General features: G+C 37.6%; 2 protein-coding genes across 3 annotated transcripts; both read right to left on the reverse strand.

The window, feature by feature from the left end:
- Window positions 1-1,064: 1,064 nt before the first annotated feature.
- Window positions 1,065-9,230, reverse strand: kdsr (3-ketodihydrosphingosine reductase). The gene is made up of 10 exons (XM_084732616.1): window positions 8,668-9,230; window positions 7,308-7,397; window positions 6,952-7,008; window positions 6,759-6,824; window positions 6,570-6,665; window positions 5,873-6,064; window positions 5,701-5,784; window positions 5,532-5,615; window positions 4,622-4,723; window positions 1,065-4,536 (listed from the first exon to the last, which is right to left on the reverse strand). The coding sequence occupies exons 1-10, from the start codon at window positions 8,854-8,856 to the stop codon at window positions 4,417-4,419; spliced, it is 1,080 nt and encodes a 359-aa protein (XP_084588742.1). The 5' UTR covers window positions 8,857-9,230; the 3' UTR covers window positions 1,065-4,416.
- A 1,997-nt stretch (window positions 9,231-11,227) lies between these two features.
- On the reverse strand, window positions 11,228-21,267 carry vps4b (vacuolar protein sorting 4 homolog B). 2 transcript variants are annotated; one of them, XM_084732139.1, is made up of 13 exons: window positions 21,205-21,267; window positions 19,824-19,935; window positions 19,460-19,560; window positions 15,392-15,503; window positions 14,911-15,055; window positions 14,678-14,736; window positions 14,400-14,519; window positions 14,087-14,243; window positions 13,813-13,961; window positions 12,827-12,908; window positions 12,523-12,742; window positions 11,953-12,093; window positions 11,228-11,854 (listed from the first exon to the last, which is right to left on the reverse strand). In XM_084732139.1, exons 1-13 carry the CDS (start codon window positions 21,223-21,225, stop codon window positions 11,753-11,755), a joined length of 1,521 nt encoding a protein of 506 aa, XP_084588265.1. In that variant the 5' UTR covers window positions 21,226-21,267; the 3' UTR covers window positions 11,228-11,752. The 2 variants fall into 2 exon arrangements, with proteins under 2 accessions (XP_084588265.1, XP_084588266.1); XM_084732140.1 differs by lacking the exons at window positions 19,460-19,560; window positions 19,824-19,935; window positions 21,205-21,267 and adding an exon at window positions 17,180-17,397.

Genomic DNA, 21,267 nt, shown 5'->3' on the forward strand with positions numbered 1-21,267 from the left:
CGGAAAGTAATTCCTTTGGCTGCGCTCGGAGACTCCAAGTACATACGAAGAACTGCACTAAAAAGCCGTAATAGCCCGTATTCTCGTGATTGCATGTTTAAAGCATCAGTTGTATGAGTGATACCCACACAACTTCAACCATGCTTGCAAGAGACGTGCAATGAGAGCTCTTAAAGAATCCTGGTTAATTCATGAGGAGCACAGGAGCGTCCCATTCTGTTCAGTGATCGCTTTGATGTGGTACAGCCACCCCCTTGTGGATGGAGATCCAACCTTGCAGTGCAAAATTGATATACCTGTATACAATCTCTTCGCATTCTTTGACTCCTATCTACGCTCCTTTATCTATTCTCCGTGTCTTCTTTACTCCCTGATGAGACAAAGTGTCTAAAAAAATCATATTTGAGAGACATGCTGCTCTGGAAAGTTTCCTCATGGAAGATTAAAATCTCATCTCTTCAAACAGAATTCCTAATTCCCACAACCCTCCTGCTGCTGTGTGAAGTATCATATACTGGGAAGAAAATGGCTGTCACAGAACATGCATGACATCTTTAAATCACAAACATCCATCATTTAGAGCCAGACATATATATTGGTTGGTCAATACCATCACCTCAAGATTGGCAGCTACATATAGAACATAATACAGACTGTTTTTATAGATAGTATTTAATGTATCTTTATCATTTTTTCTTAATTTATGTTCTAATTCTGTTTAAAAAATACAAGGGAAAGTTTACTGTTTTAAGTACCTTAATGTCAGTTTGGATTTTACATGTGAGGGATAATGTACAGTGGGCAGGTCATTATTGTGAGATAATCCCCAAAACGGTGTTGCAGGACCTCGACGTGAAGTGCACATGGTTACTTATAAAAAAAGCATGCAATATTAATTTAAAGAGCGATGATTTATAGATTTAAAAAACATTTCATTATTGCTCCTCTAGAGTCTATGATCTGAACTACATCATTAACAGGTCTGTTCTTCATAGCAATGGTCTGTTATACAGGAATAACTACTATAAACACACATAACTGAAGGACTGACACTAGGAATCAGATTTTGTTTTTCTTCACAGGTATTTATTTAGTTTATCATGTAAGAAAATAAGACAAAGAAACGTTCCACTTCTCACATTTTCTTTCAATGGCACACAAGGTGAAGGTGTTAAGTTTTTTGGCAGAAAATAAAAGTAAAAAAGCAAGAAAGAAGAATGAAACCAAAGAGTGCAGTATGACTTTCATGTTCAAAAACTCATTAAGTATCTGATGATGACACCATTAAATAGGGGAAACTAGCGTGACTGTTACAGAACTTACATCTTGACTGTATGCTCAGACATACTGTAAGCATAGGCTTCATTTGCATAGCTTAAAGGTCGAAACAAAATGCAACAAAACTGCTTTTATATGGGCTACATGTTCTATCAACTAGGTGTTGCTACCTCAAGGTAAAAGAAGAACTTTTTGATGGCAATAAATGTACAATTATGAAAAGCTCTTGAGTGCAGGACAGTATGCCTTTAACCAATATCAAATGAGAACATCATCCAACATGAGTCATCCATTCTCACTTTCATATCTTGGATTTCAGTAAGGCTTCTTTTTGTCATACAAAGACTGGAAATTGACAAAATACACAAAAAACAGCTGGCATTTTTACACTGAAAAGTATTAAAGATTAAGTAATAAATGAACTGGTAAACAACATGTGGGTTAAGCCACATTGTTCTGTGGACAGGTCCATTCTTATAGCATTAGCTTCATCAGTAGTCACGTCTTAAGGCTTTTAGAATGGGTCCCCACACTGCTCCACAACTGTAGCAAACTATCTCTAAGATCAACAGAGCAGCAACATTGAAAATAAATCTCAAATAAATGCATTGCATCTACAGAAAATTGTCTTAACACATTTTGGCATTCAAATATTGGTGTATTTAAAAAATAATATTCTCGTGTTCTGATTTGTATGCTTTGTATTAAAGTACATTCTCCCCGTTTGTGATGGACCAAAGGAAGACTTGCAAGAGTCAACACTGTAATTTTTCCCCCTCTATATGCAAAACATATAGAATAAAAATATGGTAAATACAAGAGATTTAAAGGCTTAACAGAAAAAAAGGAGGGAATCGATATTAAGGGAGCTACAAAGTCCCAACTGTGCATGACAGCGTGACACTATTTTGGCCTTTATGTAAAACAAATCTCTAGCGCTCTCACTAGACCTACAGGAACATGACTTGAACCAGCAAGTCTTGCCCTGCCCTGACTTAGACCACCCCGACAGATTATGGATCCCATGTGGATCTTGACTGGGGTGGCTTAGTATGTGCACTGACACATAGAACTGCATGTAAAAATGATTCTCTTCCTTTCACACAATCAATGACAAAAACATGTATTCAACTCAATCAAATTCACAGGTGAGAAGTGAAATTACCTGTGCTTGTCTTTTCTTTAACCACGTTTTAACTTAAAAGGGATATAGTTTGGATTATTTGAAGAGTGGTTGTATGAAGTACTTATACATACTCACTGTATTTAAGGCATCATATGCAACATTTTCCTAGAAGGAAAAACAATGTTATGTCAGAAATATAATTCATTTCAATCATCATATATGAACCACTACAAGTGTGTGTTGGTGGCTATATCTGCAGAACCCTTGCTCTCTGCTTGTATTTATCATTATTTTGCCATTCTTGAAATCTTCTACCAATTCAAACATTGATATTTGGGAATGAGACACAACAATAAACTCTTTCTGGAGCTTTCACGTACAGCTTGGACAAATCCTACTGAGCCTACCTTAAACAAGAGTGGAAGGCAGTCAACATCCCCCCACTTTGGAGAAGCAGAGAGGAGAACCAGCACAGAAGTTAAGCAATTAACTGTTGTGAATATGGTCAGCAGCAAAATAACACACAACACAATAACATACACAAACAAACACATCGAGGCAGTGATAGACCAGCAATTCCTGTGTTCTGCAAGGTAAAATTACTGTTTATCCTGAAGAACTTCGGTGGCTTTGGAGAGGACTATTTTTGCAGAACTGCTGTTTTCAGTCGGAAAAGGCTGTCTGAGACCAAAGTGTTGAAAATATTTTACATATAGCGTACATTTAAACTGGTTTTAATTTGTTTGTGTGGGCCTTTTTTAAGTGGCTAAGATACGCTTTGCAGCTGACCTTGTCCACAGCAGTACTTTATTTAGCTTCCACACTGGTACTCCTGTCTGCTTCTGCAAAGTGGGGGTGTGTTGACCGCCATCTACTATAGGTAATTCATTGACTATTGATAAGTACCTCATAGAATCTCACTTCAAATCATCCAAACTATCCCTTTAATGGCTTCAAACCATAAAACCTACTTTCCTTTCTGGATGAAATGAGATGGGATGATGAGAAAATAATTTGGTGCGTTTTTTTCCCGAGACAATAACATCTAATGGCTTTTCTCTCCCCAGGGGTTGGCTCAGTCACAGCAAACACAGACACACACACATTCATTGCACACAGCTCACCCAAAAAATCTTTACCCCAACACTGTGTCTAACATTTTTGAATATTATTATTATCTGGAAATTATATTTTTGCATTAGTAAAATTGAACAAACAATCAAAAACATCACATATGCGCTCTCGCTCTCTCTCTCTCAGTAGTGCTGTATCACATCTTGGCTTGGTTCACATGCAGAGCACAAAAACATCCCACAGCATAAACAAAACACTGAGGGTCACAACTGGTTTCAAACACAGAGCTTATTCAGTCAAACAGGAAGGTGCTTCGCCCGCAAAGACTTGTGGTATGAAAAGGTGGAGAGGGAGGGGCTTATTTAGTGAAAACTAAAATTCTTACAAGATGGATCTAGTTTTGAGAAACATGACACAATATGACAAAAGCTGAGTTACCATTCTGGTTTTCACTACAGCCCCTGGTGGGAAGGAACTTCGAGCCATATATAGCACAACCGGTCAGACAGGCTATCTGTTGCTTTTGCACGGTGCGAATGGAGGCCTGATATCTGTAGTGTCAGTGGTTTAACAAAGCCTACCTACTTTAAAACCAGGCTGTGGGATGTTTAGTCTGCCCTCATTCCCTTAAAGTAAGGCTGCTCCTGCAAAAAGAAGCAGGTGGACACATTAACTGAAAAGTCATTGGAATGCTCTGAGAGGAGAAAATCAAAACAACTGTGATGTCTATGGAGGTGTTACATCACTGGACAAGCAAAGAGTAAACATCTGCCTCTTTCTTTCATCCCATCTGTTAAGTCGATATCAGAAATGCACTCAAAGCTTGGCCTTTTCCCCCACCTACGGTTGTGCACTAGTACAGCTGGAGGAGGGGAGGGGATGGGGAGGGTGTGGAGGAGGAGGAGGGGCGTTGGGCTGTGAAGAGGGTAAGGCGGCTGTTACTCCCTCTTGTCGGCTGCTTTTGACTGCTCCCTCTGAATCATGCAGCGGCGCACAATGCTGTCAAAACTGCCCAGGTAGAAGAGAGCGATGGTACGAAACAACCCCATGGTAACAATCTGCACAAAAGACAGACTGATTGGAATTTGTAAATTGCACAACACTACTTTGGCCAATGTAGCAATATCATGTACACAGTTTTACCTGCTGGAGACCCTCTGTGATGGAGGTGACAGGTGACATTCCACAGGTGAGAGCTGACAGCATGTAACCATCAGGTCCCACAGAGCTGTTGAAGTTCCCTTGCTACATGAGCAAAGGAAATAAAGGACAGGTAGATTTAAAACAGATTATCCATCTTCCTCCAGAATCATTTACTTAATGTTTAAACATGGACTGGAAGCATGGCGAGTCACTGTTGAGGAATGGGTACCAGAATCTGGTATTAAATAGACCCTGGAGTAAATATATTAAAGACTGTAGTATTAATTAGCGCCATCATTTTCAGTTCTTTTACTTGATTTGACGACAACTACGTTCAGTGCTGTATGTGCAATAAAACCATTGTTGGTAAAAAAAAAAAAGCACAGCATATTAGTTTGTCTGAAAGCTAATTACTAGAAACTAAAAAGAAAGATGTCTGTATGTAGTCTGTTTAACTTTGTTTTCCATGTATCTTAAAATGTGGCAAATTCTTGTAAATTTAGCTGCTGGGTAAGACAAACCAGCCCCCAATTCCTCTACCAGTGGTACCTGCAGACAGTAAATCACATCAGAGGAGGATAGAGGACAGGATGAGTAACTAATACTGACTAATGCCTGTGCTCTTCATTCTTTCTAAATTTCACTCAGTATTTTGATGTCAGGAGTATGATTATTTTATTGACATTTTGAGTGTTTTTCCAGTAAGATATTATTGAATTTATATAGTGACTGTTGTAGGCATTACTGTTGCAGCTCAAGAAACAACACTTATTTCTATTTAAAATATCCAATTCTAACTGAGCTGAAAAGCACATCAATAAAGAACCTGTGTGTCAATAAGAGTAGTGGCTTCAATAAAATCCCAACGATAACCATGCCTATGAGGTGCCAGATGAACTGGATGTCTTACCACTGCATCCCGAACAATGATTTTGGCCACCTGGTCTGGTTGGCAAACCCCAGAGGTTTCAGAGATTAATTTGGTCTCTAGAGGCTAGTAGAGGAAAGATAAAGCATTAAATAGGAAAGTGAATGGCAAATGAAATGGTATCTATTTCATGTATTAAAGAGGTGTTTACCTTTGTCTTATTTTCCTCAGCCAGTCCTGGGGTGTCAGTGTCAGGGGGGTAGGCCACAGTCACATAGATGTTGTATGGCTTTATCTGGAGTAGAAGAACAGCAACACTTCAGTTTGTGTACAGTGGAAATATGTGCAGAAGGGTATTCAAGCGTGCAAGGCCAAAAACTCACCTCCATCTGCAGTGACTCTGCTAAGCCACGCAGAGCAAACTTGGATGGGGAGTAGGCAGTGTATCCGAACAGACCGATCTGGCCTGCTTGGGAGGAGACAAACATGATGCGGCCCATTCTTCGCTCTTTCATGGTGGTTATGACAGCCCGTGTTGGGTAAACGCTGCCCAGGTAGTTCACTTCCATCAGTTTCTGTTGGAAGTTCACACATATTATTATATGATTGTCCACAATTTAGTGCTGCAGAATTGCAACTACACATTTCATACCCAGTATACTTTTGCACATTTTCTCTAATACACTAATTGGAGCTGCAATTGCAATTTAGTATAAACTGTTAGATGGTAATTAAACACGTCTTGATTTATTCTGACAGTAACAATATCTCATGCAGAGCCAGACAACACTCAAACCTCTTTTGTTAAAAATTGCTTAAAACACATATAGAACACTTCTTTGCAGTTTAAGTACTATTCCCCTTATACCTTGGAAAGATATGGCCTTACTCCTATGAACTTGTTAAAACGTGGAATAATGTTTTATTTATGTCCATAAAACATTGCCTTTAATCAGATGAATGTGATTTACTTTACAAATAATAATCTAAAACAGTTTTTTTAAACTTCAGAGCAGCTTATTGTCTTCTGAACATAAACAAGACCACAACAGTGTCTTGGTTACACTCCTAGGTACCTACTTTAAAGCGGTCCACTTCAACGTCTTCAAACTTTCCAGAGATGGAAGTTCCAGCACAGTTCACCAACATATCAACAGGCCCCAGCTTCTCTTGAGCCTGCAGGACAGGAAAAAGACACTTCAACACTTCATCACTGAATTATTCAAGGATTTCTGAGATGTTCCACTGTTGCTACGAGGGTAACATTACCTGTTTTATCACACTTTCCACCTGGCTATAATCACTGGAAACATCCACTGATATGCAGAGCACCACCTGTGTAAGGACAATGAACATGATCAGACTGGTCATTTCCTACATGAACACATATACAGTCATAACGGGTGCTTTAAAACAGTATCTGAAAGTAACATCTTTCATTGCATACATACTAAACCCATACCTGCTTATCATTGATGGCAAATTTCTCCACCTCTTTTTTAGCTTGCAGCAATTTAGCCTGAGGGCGAAAGTGCATGTTTAATCAGTTACAAAATCTTGTGTACACTTATGCATGTGATCAGGTTTCATTTTTTCTCCACTGTATAAAAACATGTCAAATCTTCAGAAGACGAGTGCTCACATGCAGGCAAACTGTATAACAAAATAAAGCAAAATTTCCACTTGAATGGAACAAATTCACCTTTAGAATGTTTCACTGTGTTTTACATCAAACAAGTTGACTATAACAACAAACAGGTCGCGACTAGGCGAGACACAAAGAAAAGAATGTTTGCTTGATTGCGATTTTGTGCTGACCTCATCCCGTGCCACCAAAGTGATGAATGCTCCTTGCCTGTAGCACTCCATTGCAATGCATTTTCCAATCCCACTTGAGCCTCCTGTCACCTGATAATTCAAAGGGTAAGAATATCGTTAATCCAACATGGGTTTAGCTGATCTGCAACTCATAGGCTGTGACACAGGTAAACTTGAAATGTAGTTAGGTTTCCAAAATGATATGCAACCTAACAAAGTTAGATGTGCAATTCAGTTCTCCCATGTTGCTACCACATCTGCATAATGAAATGACTCAAACTACACTCAGTTGAATGTTTATTAGGAACACCTAGCTAAAACTAACAAAGTCTAATATAACAGGCAGACAGTAGAAAAGCCTTGAAAAGTCAGTGTGTAGCACTGTTGAGATGTATTGTGTTATATTGAAGGAGGATCTAATATTTAGCTTTCTGACATAACCATAAAGTTGACCAGTAGCTTAGTTCAATTAGAATCTTTCTATAACTCTATAGACTCTATAGTAAGTTCTGATATTGTTTTTTCAATATATGTTAAGGACTATACAAGAATTGTAGAGGACAGTCATGCAATTACAGTATAATACAAATTATTATGTTATCAAAATGTGTAAATGTGAAAATATGAGGGATTTGTACACCCACACGGGTTGGTACTATGGGTTGAAATCATTTATAATTCAAACTATGCAAGGCTTGCTATTTGTCCATTTGCTACAATTAATATGATATTTGGGCATAAGAATGATCATATTAGATATGTTAGAAATAGATTAGTTTGAATTATGCAAGTAAAAAATATGAGAAATGTCAAAATGATATCTCGTGTAAGCTTTTATGTCTGACCAAAATCTTTTGAATACAGTGCACCTGTTCTAATGTTTCATCTGTCAAATTACAAGAAACAATGGTCTACTTAAAACCTTTTGGAGGACATAGGCCATTTAAAACATTTAGAGTGTGCCTTTATCCATGATAGACAATGTTTTAATGATCAGGAACTTGTGTACACTCCTCAATCTTGAGTGTTGACTAGTTTTAACTATACCTAATTAGCTACTTAACGTTAACTCATTATATGGATGTGTCTCTTCTCACAACTGACGGCTGACTGTCGTAATAAATTCAGAACTCAGAAAAAATATTACTGTCAAAAGGTTATGACTGGTAATTAGACTACCTGCAAAATTAACGCTAATAGGCCTATCGTTATAATGCGTAACTTTGTAACGCAAACCGAGCTAGCTATCTCAGACAGAACATAAAGCTAGCTAGAAAGCTACGGCCATGAGAGTGAACATTAGCTACCGTTACCAGACTTACTAGCAAAGTGGTTAACGTTAGCGCGCTGGTGCACTTACCACGACGTGGGCCCCGTTCAGTTTCAAAGGTTTGGGACTGATAAGAGGCGATATCATGTATAACAGCAACACAAAAGCAACAATGAAGGCGGCAACTACAAGGAGCATTATGAATGGCAGAAGGAGCCACCAGGAATTGATGAAAAGCCACTCCGTGATCGTTGAGCTCAACCCTTCTTCAGAGGACATGGGTAAAATCAGGCAATCGTTAGCTTGTTTGCTAACTAGCAGGCCAGATTTTGGGGTCCAATAACGGCGCTACGAGGCAGGCGGCGGCCCTGAAAGGGGGGTGGCGAAACGCACACCACGGAGGAGGAGTTGTTCCAACTTTCGTCAGTCAATCAAAGGTGTGTCACGGCCAGGTTTAAGTAACGCAATGGACTTTGGCTGCCCGTGACAAAGCGCAGTCTGCATAAACCAAAACAAATCGAACTGTGCACTGTCAACGGACGCCCAACGGCTGTGACTGGTACTTGTAGTTCTCAAGCCGAAAGAGTTTCTCTGGAATCCCAACGCTTCTTGGGTGTGCATAAACAACAAGTCCCACAATGCAACGCTCCGCTTCCTCGTTCGTCGTATCCGGCTTCAGTTAGCTACACGCCTTTGGACGACGTGCTTCACTCCAAGCCCCCAGGACACACAAAAAGGTGACATTCTCAAAAATTATTAAGATGGTGGGATAAAAGCAGCAGATTTTGAAATCATGAATGGAAATAAAATGGCGTCCATCTTTCCTAAGAAATGGTAAAGAGGCGTGGATCTCATTACCTTCACCTGTATCCCAATACATTTGTAGGTATTGAGTTTGTTAAACTGTGACGTTAAAATATTCAAACTACCTGTCAAACTCTCTCAAAGTGGTGCATAAAAACTTTTTTTTTCATGTTAAATGAAAAGGAAATATATTTGTGGAGGACTACTTGAAAAAACAAATATTGTCAATTGTGCATCTAAAGAATGGAAATTGTCATATGACATAGGGTAGGTAAGGTAACGCAAACAGTCTTCATAACAAAAAAACAACCTTGATAACATGTCAATACTTAAATTACAAAATATTAATATAAACCGTTAATGTCTTTCTCAAAAAGTACAATAATACATTTCTGTGGCAGTATTTTTTTAAATTCAATGTACCCTGGCTTAGGAAGGACACAGCATCTGTATGACTATGGAAAACTGAAGCACACTTTGAAAATTCCCCATTCCTCCTAATTATAAAGAAATGCTTTATAAAAGGGTAAACAACATTTATCCTTCAAATGAATTAATCAGAACAAGATTTAAATTTGCTGTCAACAATTTTAACCTGCGCAACACAAATGTAGAACAACTCAACACTATTCTCCCTTAATAAAACCATGCCTCATGCCAATACCAACCCTGGTAGCAACTAAGTATAGTTCTAGGTAAACACTAGCTATTTTAAGTGGTATTCTTTATTTAAGAACCTTCATCTCTAAAATCGATATCTTTGCCAATGACTTGTGAATTTGTTACACAAAATTAAACAGCTTTTCTTGACTTAGCTATAACTTTTATTTACATTATGGAAAAAGAAAAACAGAAAATGTGACCTCTTCATACAGAAAAGGCTCAAGAGTTGACTCTATGTATAGACATTTACAGTAAAATAAGAGATGTTCCCCATCAAAACTCAAAAGAGACACTTTTTCACACCTTAGGAGCAAAAGAGTACAGTTGTATACAATCTCTAAAAGAACTTACATGAAATGTGCAAGTATTATACCTTTCTTAGTTGTAGTGACAAAGCACTGGATATATGCAATATGACCAATTTAGAAATAAACCAATAAAAAAAGAATCTTGCAGTTTTTCTAGAAGGCACATGGTGCACTCTGCCACTTGTGGCTAGATACAGGTCATGCTTGGAGGTGCATTCCTATGTAGTAAAGAATATCAGAAGATAATCTTTCCACCTGAGCCATCAGTGTTCAACTTCAACACCTCAGTCTTGTTTCATCAAAAATTCGCAATGCGACTTCATTCTAGTATAAGGCTTAGTATTTTTTGCAGTTTGTATTAAGAATAATCAGCAAAGCCTGTGGATAGCAATGGAAAATATGTACAGTACAATTCAAGAAACAAACAAACAAACCATGAGCTGAGTGACAAAGCAATTCAAAACTACTGAGTCCTTAAAAAAATGTAAAATAATGCTGGTCCGGCACCAATGGTGTTCCACATTAATAGTTGTGTTTAATTCAAATGACAAATGAGTAAAGAGATACAATTGATCCTTCCTTAGTCTGACCCATCTTCACTTGGTTGTCCAGTGACTTTAGTTGTGACCCATGTTGTGTTTACAGGAAAAGGACAGAGGTGACCACGGTATCAAGTTTGCTCAACTGTTATTGGAGCACAGAGCAAAAAGGGGCATGCCTTATGAAGGGTCAATTGTCATTTGTTAACAAACTGGATAAACAATCTAAAATTTCCACAGGGCCTGATGCAGTTCTCCTCCTGAGTATCTCTGTCTCAAATCTCTAACCATCCACCATCTTGAGACAGCTGACATATTTCACCACAACCAATCACATGAACTCATGCACTGCTTTACTCCCCCAGCCCAAGACTTATACATTCCACAAAGTACAGTATACACTATAAAATGCTTGTTTTTTCTTAATAAAAAATAGATGGAAGGGGTCATCTAGTAAGATGTGTTCTGACTGGAAATTAAGAACACATGGCCTAGTGCTGTCTTTAAATAAATCATCTTGATTTCAAAAGCCTTCAATATTTATTGTGTATTACTGTTCATTAATACCCTTACTCCTTAGTGCATAAGTCAAAGAACCCTCTAAATTCCCTGTCATATTGATTCTATTATCAGGTCAGCTGCAGATGTCTTTAATCTTCTTTGGACACTGGTGAATAGAGTAAAACAAAGTCTTCCACCATTTGTGTAGTTATCAGATTGGCAAAACTGTCATAATCTGACAAACCACAAGGCCTGATGAATGATTATGAGGAGACAGAGAGAGATAAACGGGACAAGGACAGTAAAGAGAAACAATCACAAATCCGTTTGCTTTGGTTTGGGTTGGCTCAATCATCCCACCTAGCCTTCCTGTCCGAAGTCCTCTGTGAATTTTTTCAGTTTTTCCAGATCTTGTTCATTGACTGTTGGCTTTGTGCTGGCCAGGGACCTCACCATGTCAGACTGAGAAGACAAAAAAACACAATGTTAGGGTGGCATGATATTATAGTGAGGGCTCTAATAGGTTTCTTAATACAATCTACTATTTTTTATATCCTCACCATGCATACAACAGGCTCCATTAGCTTCTCCCCAGGGACATCCATCCATGTCATTTCAATTGCGTTGGGATCGCCAGGTGAGCAGGGAGTCAAGAGGTCATCTACAATAGTGTTGGGGTCAGATCTCGATGGACCTCGTACCTTATTTAAATAAAAATATCAGAAATGAAATAAAAATAGCAACAATTAGTCAAGTACAACAAAGTACACTGAAGCATTTAACTTGTGAGGAAGCTGGATTCGCAAAATCACACAAGAATCCATCTCGCCAGGCTTCAAGTTATCCGTTTCTGTCTGCACCAAAAGTGGTGCAAGAAGCATCCATGAAAGTTACTCATCGCTCATTTTCGCTCCCCTCCCGACTGGCTGCAGCAAGTTTGATCTGATTGGGTGAAATTAGCCTGTTTTAGAGGTGGTACACAGATGGTTCATCCAATCACCTACCAAGTGTTTTTTGGAAGTGCCTACCCTTTTCTAACAACGACTTCCCAGATGGTTCTGTGTAACAAATTAGCTGGCATGTCAGGTTACTGAAGCGTAAAACAAAGAAATATTTTAAAAGACCCGTACCCGTTTGAAGTGAGTTGCTGACTGGACCTTTCGAACAGGCTGCATTAGAGCGTCTCTGACAACGATGCTGATATCTGCTCCTGAGTATCCGTCTGTCTTCTTGCCCAGGGTGTTAAAATCACTCTCGGTGAGACTGTTGGGGGTTGAGCCCAGATGGAGCTTGAACATGAAGGCGCGGGCATGCTCCTCAGGCAGAGGGATGTAGATCCTCTTTTCAAATCTGACAGAATAATATCAGTGTACAGTTAGTACAGGTGAATGAAAACATAGTTACTAACAACTTTAACCAAAAAATAACAATTACCTTCTCCTGATGGCTGAGTCTAGGGTCCAAGGGATGTTTGTTGCCCCAAGTACCAGCACTCCCTCGTTGTTACTTCCCACTCCTGCAAAACAAAAAAGTCAGGGTAAATACAAACCTAAAGACTTAACATCTAAACAATCTAGACAGCTTTCACTGACAGCTAATGATTCCTCCAGCTTTGTTACAAGCTTTGTTACTGCTGCCTCACACAAGATGAGATTAGGGGTGGGGGGCCTGGTCTGGATAATGTATTAAGTGTAGCTTAATATATTATCCGTACAATGGAGTAATAGCTCACTTGAACAGCAGTAAAGTTTAACTGTTTATTTTACCTGAAACAGTTGAAGAAAGTGGATATAATTTCATTTTACATTTAAGGTCACTCCTGTCTGCGTGTTTTCATCTAAAAATAGCATGTTGCACTTCTGGCCACACCTCAATCAGTGATGTCACAGCAGGTGTTTTTCCTTCATCTGTCAAAGAACATTATCTGCTCCGACACGTGTTTATGGGTGTGACCAGATTTGTCATGCTGCAGAGTTTGATTCTCTTTAGTGCTGAAGCAGACAAGCTGAAGGTCTTGGCAGCCAACAACCTAAATATTTTAAGGTTGTCTGTAAGTACCTTCTAGTCACCCAACCACTGCAGCTATACTTTTCTCCCGTGCACAACTTGAGTTTCTATGGTAATGCATTTGTCTATACCCATGCCATGTAACTGTAATGATTGCAGTGAAAAATTGCAATACAGGAAGAGACTGAAACTGAAAGGGTTGCTTCACTTAGTGCATCAAAATCCATTTTCTACTTGAGCCGTCATTTCAATCCCACAGGCTGTTACTCATTCAGGATATTAAATATTGCTGAATAAACTTCACTGATATCTCAGACTTTGAAACAATTTAATTTAACAGTACAAGTGGGGACCATTTTAATTTTCACAGAATTTAGTTTTTACAAACAATTACTTCAGCTCATCAGACTTACCCTGCATCTGAACCAGGAACTCTGTCTTAATACGGCGAGCAGCCTCACTCTCATTCTCACTTCTGGAGCCACACAGGGAGTCGATCTCATCAATGAAGATTATAGAAGGCTTGTTCTCCCTTGCAAGGCTAAAAAGATTCTTCACCAACCTGAGAAGCAAATGGGATTTTTGAGAAATGTAATATCTGCATGCTGTTGGCTGCAGATGCTGTTGGCTGCAGTATATTTTTATGTTTAACCTATGCTTTTGTGGATATCTGTTAATATGACCTACTTTTCACTCTCTCCCAGCCACTTGGAGACCAGGTCAGATGAGGAGATGGAGAAGAAGGTTGAGTTGTTTGCCTCTGTGGCGACAGCTTTAGCCAGATAGGACTTTCCTGTACCTGGAGGTCCAAAGAGCAAGATCCCTCTCCATGGTGTTCTCTTTCCTGTCAGTCAAGCAAAATGGTAATTTAGTCTATATTTATGTCACCAAAAATCATCAACTGTAATCTGACACAAGAGCTTCAAGGACATAGATCTTTGCTTCTACCGTTTAAGAGTAAAGAAATTATGTAGCCTCCCTATTAAATAAAATTAAATACCCGTGAAAAGGTGGGGGAATTTGATTGGAAGAATAACAGCTTCTTTCAGCGCCTCCTTGGCTCCCTCTAAACCAGCAACATCATTCCATTTGATGTTTGGTTTCTCCATAACAATTGCACCTGGAAAAACAACACTACATTACTGAGGAATCTAAATAATATTGTAATTATAACAGGCTGCACATAATGACCTCCACAAACATCATGACAACACTTAAGATTAAATAAATACAAAGCCTGCCAAGGACCTGATAGCCCCTAAAAGGAATATTACAAACCTGACAGCTGATTTTGGAACTTCTTTTTCTCTGGATCATCACCTTCATCGCTGTCATTCCTGGAAGCACACACTTATAATGATTAAAAAATAGAATTCTGTCAATATATCAATTGAAAATAATCTCTATTATATTTTTCTCTATATTAAAAGAAACATGAATAGCATTTCCCATCTACATCTGAATGACATCAAATGCACACATAGACCCAGCTGCCCAACCCATAAACACACCCTTTGTCGTCAGACTCTTTGACAGGCTTGGCAGGGGGAGCTTTCTCTTTCCTCTTTAGATAGTCTTTCAACTTCTCTGCTCTGTCCAAGTATTCGGTACATTTTGCCCGGATGCTCTCTTTGGCTTTTTCACCCGTGGCTTCGTCTGAAAGAAATGAGCACAAAAAGGTACACAAAAATTATTTTAGGTTGGAGTATTTGTTCCCAAAATGACACCACCCTTCTATTAGTATCTCAGCATTAGTGCACTCTGATTGCTATATGAACAATGATAAAAAAAAAAATCACAACCAACTATTAAAATTCCTGCCACTGCTATGATAGTGTACAAAATATTACTTTGAGAGACATGAAACCACACCAAGCTACAGCCATGTCAAGAATAATTATTATCAGATTGTAGTTCCTGTTGTGACAAATAGCTGTGTTATCAGACTGAGTGAACACTTTACACTAAATGACAATTTTGTTTGTGCCTTACATTTTACCACATGGAGGAAGTACTGAACAGCAGCTTGGTACAGACGCAGAGCCTCATCGTAGTTCTGAGCTTTATCCTCCTGAGCTGCCTTGCTGGCAAGATCAATGGCTTTCTAAAATAACAGGGACACAGATCAATGTTATACTTACACAACAGTGAAGAACACAGACAACTACTTAGGGCTGAGCAATACATCAATATGTATTAGTACTGCCACATGACAGTATGTATTGGCTTAGATTTTGGATATCGTTGTATTGTGATATGGCATCAGTGTTGTCTTTTTCTGGTTTTAAAGACTGCATTGCAGTTAGTGTTATAATTTTCTGGACTTAACACACAGTTCTAGCTGCCCTTACCCACATAGTCATTATATGCACATTGCTGATGATTACTTATCATAAATATTATTGTGTTAATATTTTGTAAAAGTGCCAATAGTCATCCCAGCAATATTGTCACCAGGTATGTTATGACACCAGAAGGTACAATAATTCCACAATCAGATATTTATCTCAATAACAAACAAAAAAAGATAACTAAAAAAGTCCTTTATTAAATAATTTACTTTCAGCTTAACAATGCTGCTCCTCTCCTTCTTCAGTGAAATAAAAGTTGCAAGCTATGTCATTTGCATATGCAAAAAATGACATGAATTGTCTTTGGCGATGAATGTTTGAATTATGTATGTACAACTGCAAAATAAAAAAAACAGTGCAGCAGTCAATAGCAATCTATTTATAGAATAAAATGAAATTTAAAAAACAAAAAAATATATTGCGATAGATATGGTCAAAGCCTGGTATGGTATTGAGACATTTTTATGTTTTTATTACAATATTCAATGTATTGTTACATCCCTAACTGTCAAAATATTGATGTCTGTATATTTGGTCAAAAATGTTGTGATATTTGATTTTGTCCTACAACTAGGAGATTAATAACAAAGTATTTAACTTATAAAAACGTCACTTCAAACATCAGCCACTAAACGCAAAAGTCCAAACAAAATGACAAATGTCAGCAAAGAAAGTTATGAAATTGACTGAATATAGATATTTAAGTGCCTCTGTCTTCCAACCTTCCTATAGACCGTATACTTACTGTAGTTTATTATATTCACAGATCAGACTTAACACCACACCTGTCTGTTTGTCTGACATCACATATTCCGAGGTAGGTGTGCTTGAGTCTGAATTTGAATGCACATTCTTTCACTTCCTTTTTTGTCACTGTGGCTACAAAATGTAACTATAACATAAGTACTTATCACACAATTTGTACAGAATATATCGAAAACAGTTTTGCTTTCTCTTTGAAGTGAATAACTTTTTAAAGGCCAAAATAAAACCCGTTAGCTAGCTAGCGACGTTAATCTCATAAGCTGCCTTTTTTGTAAATACAAACTCACGGTAATGTAACTGCATTGGCCACATCTGCATGTATCTTTCCAACGGATAACATCTGTCTTTATGTAACATGAAAAATCTAGACAACAACGTCATCTTTTGGTATCCTTTTTGTTGTTGAAAAGTTAACTGGCGGATTCATGCCCAGGTTAGCTACATTAGCTAACTATGCTAATTAGCAGCTAATGTCTCAAACGCTGCGCTGTTTTACACAGTTGGAAGTATTTACACCGAACACAACTCAACAAAATTAAGATAGACCTGTCTATTGTCAACAGCTGGTGCACTTTTTAAGTCAAATCCTTAACGTGAAAAACTTTCTCAGCTTATTTAGTTAGTTACCCGTTTTAGCCAGCTCTGGGATTGCTCCTCAACTTACCTGTAAATTATTGTTAGCCATAACGGCCGATCACTTGTCCAGTAATTGAAACGAGTGTAACACCACCGTGAGTAAACAACGTTTAAACACACTACTTCAGAAATCAACCTGTTAAGTTGACTTTTAACTCGACAGTCGAGGTTTTCTGAGACTTGTTTTCGTTTGTTAGATCGCTCCCAAGAAGATCGAGGAGGGAACTTCCGCATTAAAAGTCGATACTGGCGTGAACGGAATGTTATGACGTCAAGACGTAGCCTCGTTCAGAGTACTGTGCCTTAGTGCATTTTTATAGATTGATTCAGTGTTAAAATTATAAACTGAATGTTGGGACCAGACTGACATATCTTTTGTGTTAAATGTAGTACCATTGTCTTACTACATTATTTTTTCTTTTCCAGTTTGCTGTTCTTGGTGTTTATTAGGTGATTTCTGATTAGGTGTTAACTCATAAACCATAGGGGAGACTGGGAACAATTGTAACATTTTTTGCATTTTCCTTCATGGCTCACAGACTACTAGTAAGAAATATAGCTGCAATAATTAATACTACTGATATATTTTCACTAATAAGCTCAAGTCTATAATATTAAATTTAAGAAGTCACAGTAGGACAATTGTAACAATGAAAAAAGTCATATCAAACACTGTATCTCAAATTAATGCATAAAAGTAATTACTGCTTTAGTAGCTGATAATGTTACTTGAGTTTTTTTAAATTATTATTTTAGATGTCAGATATTGTATACAGTCAAACCAAAAGTATATTTATATTTCTGCATTACAACTATTGTAGTGGTAATAATAGTGGTCATTTGAATTGAGCTAAAAGTAATTTTACATTTAGATTTAGTAAAATATGCTCTTTTTTTTAAAACAGAAAAGTATCTCAATAAAGACAAAGAAGGTGCTTACACTCAACTGCCCCCAATCTTGCAGCCATGATAAAATCTTGTATGCTAGATAGCAACACCTATATCAGCAAAGTTTATTCATGTTTGTTCAATTGTTAACCAATAACCTAGAGATAAAATTAAAAAAGTAAGTTTCAACATCACATTTTTGTTGACAAATTCTGCCCTGATGAAATGATCCTGCTCCTGTGCAGAGATAGAGAGAGAATTCCTACTAAGCATGTGCAAACTATTGTCATCACTCTAGCTTGTTGCTGATTGACCCTTTGCTAAGCCCCTCTTCCAAACAGCAACTGTCCAATGATAGATTTGCATCTGTAACTAGGGCACCACAGGCCTGTCAAGTTTTGTATTTCAATACACTGAAACGGTGTGCTTAGGACTTTTAGATAAACGATACTTGATGTGTCATGAATTTGAACAGTGTCTCTTTTTATATTTTTTCAAAAATGTAACACACTAGAGCATTTGTGTGAAGTATGGATTAAACTTTCTCAAACATAAGCTGCAAACATTAGCATGTCCAGATAACTACCACTAGCTTACTGCCAAACCTGTGTTAAATAATACTGCATTTGCCAAACCCATGGCTTATTCCCAGGGATTACACTGGGATTTGTTATGAAGAAGGTTTGATGGGATGTAAGATAGCTTTAGGCTCAGTCTTTTAACATTAATGTTGTGTACATGTTAAGTAACTTTACATATTTCAAACCCTTATACAGGATTTTCATTTTAAAACATGTCAGATGGAAACACTGAAAAGTCACCTGGAGACAGAGTTCTCAGCTGACTGAAGAAGTTTTAACATTAGCATTACCACATTAAACATTAAAATAGCCAGCTACGTTTATGAAATCTCCTAGTGATAGTCATCATTTTAGGCGACAAAGTCAGTCATCGGTCATCAGTTAATATGAGAAGCCAGCTTTTGTTTATTTCTCTGTGAAATCGAAGACCTTGTGGTTCAAGAGTTACTCCCTATTTCAATGTAAAATCAGCCACTGTTATTACTGCAAACAGCATATGTGCAGCGTGAGAACGGAAAGCTTGACAGACGTAGCAACAGTAAATAAGGAAGGTGTTGCTTAGCAAAGGGTCAGTTGGAGGAATTGAGTCTTTTATGCTTGCCCCATTACAACTGCCCCCGTTCTGTCCTCCCCTACCTCTTTATTTACGGTGCATAGGTTTACTGAAATAAAACACTATGAACGAACTGTTGACCTTGTCCTTCTGATGCATTTTAACATGAATTATCTATCTTCTATCCATGAACTTTTAACCCTGTCGCTCTAACATGAGATGTTTTAACATGAATTATCTATAATCTCTCAGGCGCTTGACTTAATTCTTGAATTTCTATAGCAACCTCTTTATTCTCTAGGTATCCCTGTAGTTCCTCCACTCTGTCCAGGTACTGTTTACATTTATCTCTGATCTTCTGGTTTCCATCTTTACCCTGGGGTTCACCTGTTGGGGAGGATAAAATGAATTTCATACAGTTCTGTAATATTACTGATTTTTTGTTCTGATATTTCAGAAACTATTAATTGTAACATGTTATAAGGATGGCACAGTTTAAAATTGACATATACACACAAACACAACACATTACTAGTTCAATAACAGTAATGGGCACCCATGTGCAGACCGTTACGGCCTGATATGTCTCAGTGGGTGTGGAGTTTTAGTCTGACATTAGAATCATTTTCTTTCCAGCCATGGTGACGTACATTTTAAAATGTGCAGAAAGTACTTGACCGCATGTTGGTAGGAGCGGATGGCCTCCTCATAGTTTCCATCTTTGTCTTCTTGTGAGGCCTTCTGTGCTACAGAAATAGCTTTCTGCAAGAGAGGGAAAATAATATTTCAGATATTATACTACCGTATTTTTTTTAAACAATATATGACAGAGTCTGTAGAGGAGCCTAAAACTCAGTAAATTCACATAATCTCAGTATCTCATGTACTTAAACCAAAAAATAAAATAAAATAAAATAAAATAAAATAATCAAAATAATTTCTGAAAATGCTCTGAAGCTGATGCTGAAATAGTAAATTGACTGAGTAGTTGAAAATCAACCTTTTTCACAGCTGCCATTTTGACACTAGTAGCAATGATATGAAATGTAAAGGGACTTCAGTTAGTATCATTGGCAACATCTGTGTTTACCCTACTATTTCATATCAAATCATGTGAAAAAAGGTCTGTTATTTCTAAAATTGAATGAAACTGTTAATTACACCTGAGCTTTTTGTGCCGTTAAAAGTCAATTTACTAATAGACATCAGGATTGACTTTTTATAGAATAAATGATGAATCAGTTACGTAACAAAATATTGAATTCTCGGATCAATCTCTCTTTGATGCAATGTGACAAAATGATTTTAGTGTCTGAGTTGCTGCACGTCCAGTTATTCATCTTTTCATTTTTACAGTGAATGTGTTGAAACAAAGTGACAGTAAACTGTCTACTGAGTGTCTGCAGATTCAAAGTCAGAATCAGGTTCACTGATGTCATTTGCAATGAATTTACCTTGATATATTGGTTCATAATAATAAATATAGTTCAGGAAATATATTAATAATATAATATAAATAAAGAATGAAACAATAGTTATTAAAATTATTGATATAGGAGCTTGCTACCAATCAGAGCAACTCTAACTCTTTTGACCAGTCAGAGAACTGTCGGGCTATCAGATTTTCTATCTGGGACATGAAAACGTTATGTAAATCACTCAGATCACAGATATATTATAACTGGTGACATGTCTTGCATAAAACATTTAATTAACTGTGACTGATTAATTTCATAGACTGCCACTGAATGTGTGGACTTGATGTGAATCACTATTCCTGGTCACTGATGGAGTTCAGTCAGCTCTAAGCAGAAATACTGACACACTGCATTCAAAGTAAGAACTGCTTATTCTCTTGTACTTTTAATAAAACACGGGATGTAATTTTAATTCAGCACACAGTACCTTTCGAAAGCATTTGTTTACATGAAACCCGTCAGGTTACATACAGGCAATTGTTTATTCTTATCTGAGTTATAGGCTACTTGTTTCACTCCAGCTTCCAGTTTTACAGATTATTATTCATCCTACCTGTAGATTTGTTGGCTCCATGCGGAGTCCCGTCAGAGTTTAAAACACAACAGAGTCGACCCC

The sequence above is a fragment of the Lutjanus erythropterus genome, chromosome 12, assembly GCF_056507025.1.
Source record: "Lutjanus erythropterus isolate fLutEry1 chromosome 12, fLutEry1.hap2, whole genome shotgun sequence".
Lineage (NCBI taxonomy): Eukaryota > Metazoa > Chordata > Actinopteri > Lutjaniformes > Lutjanidae > Lutjanus > Lutjanus erythropterus.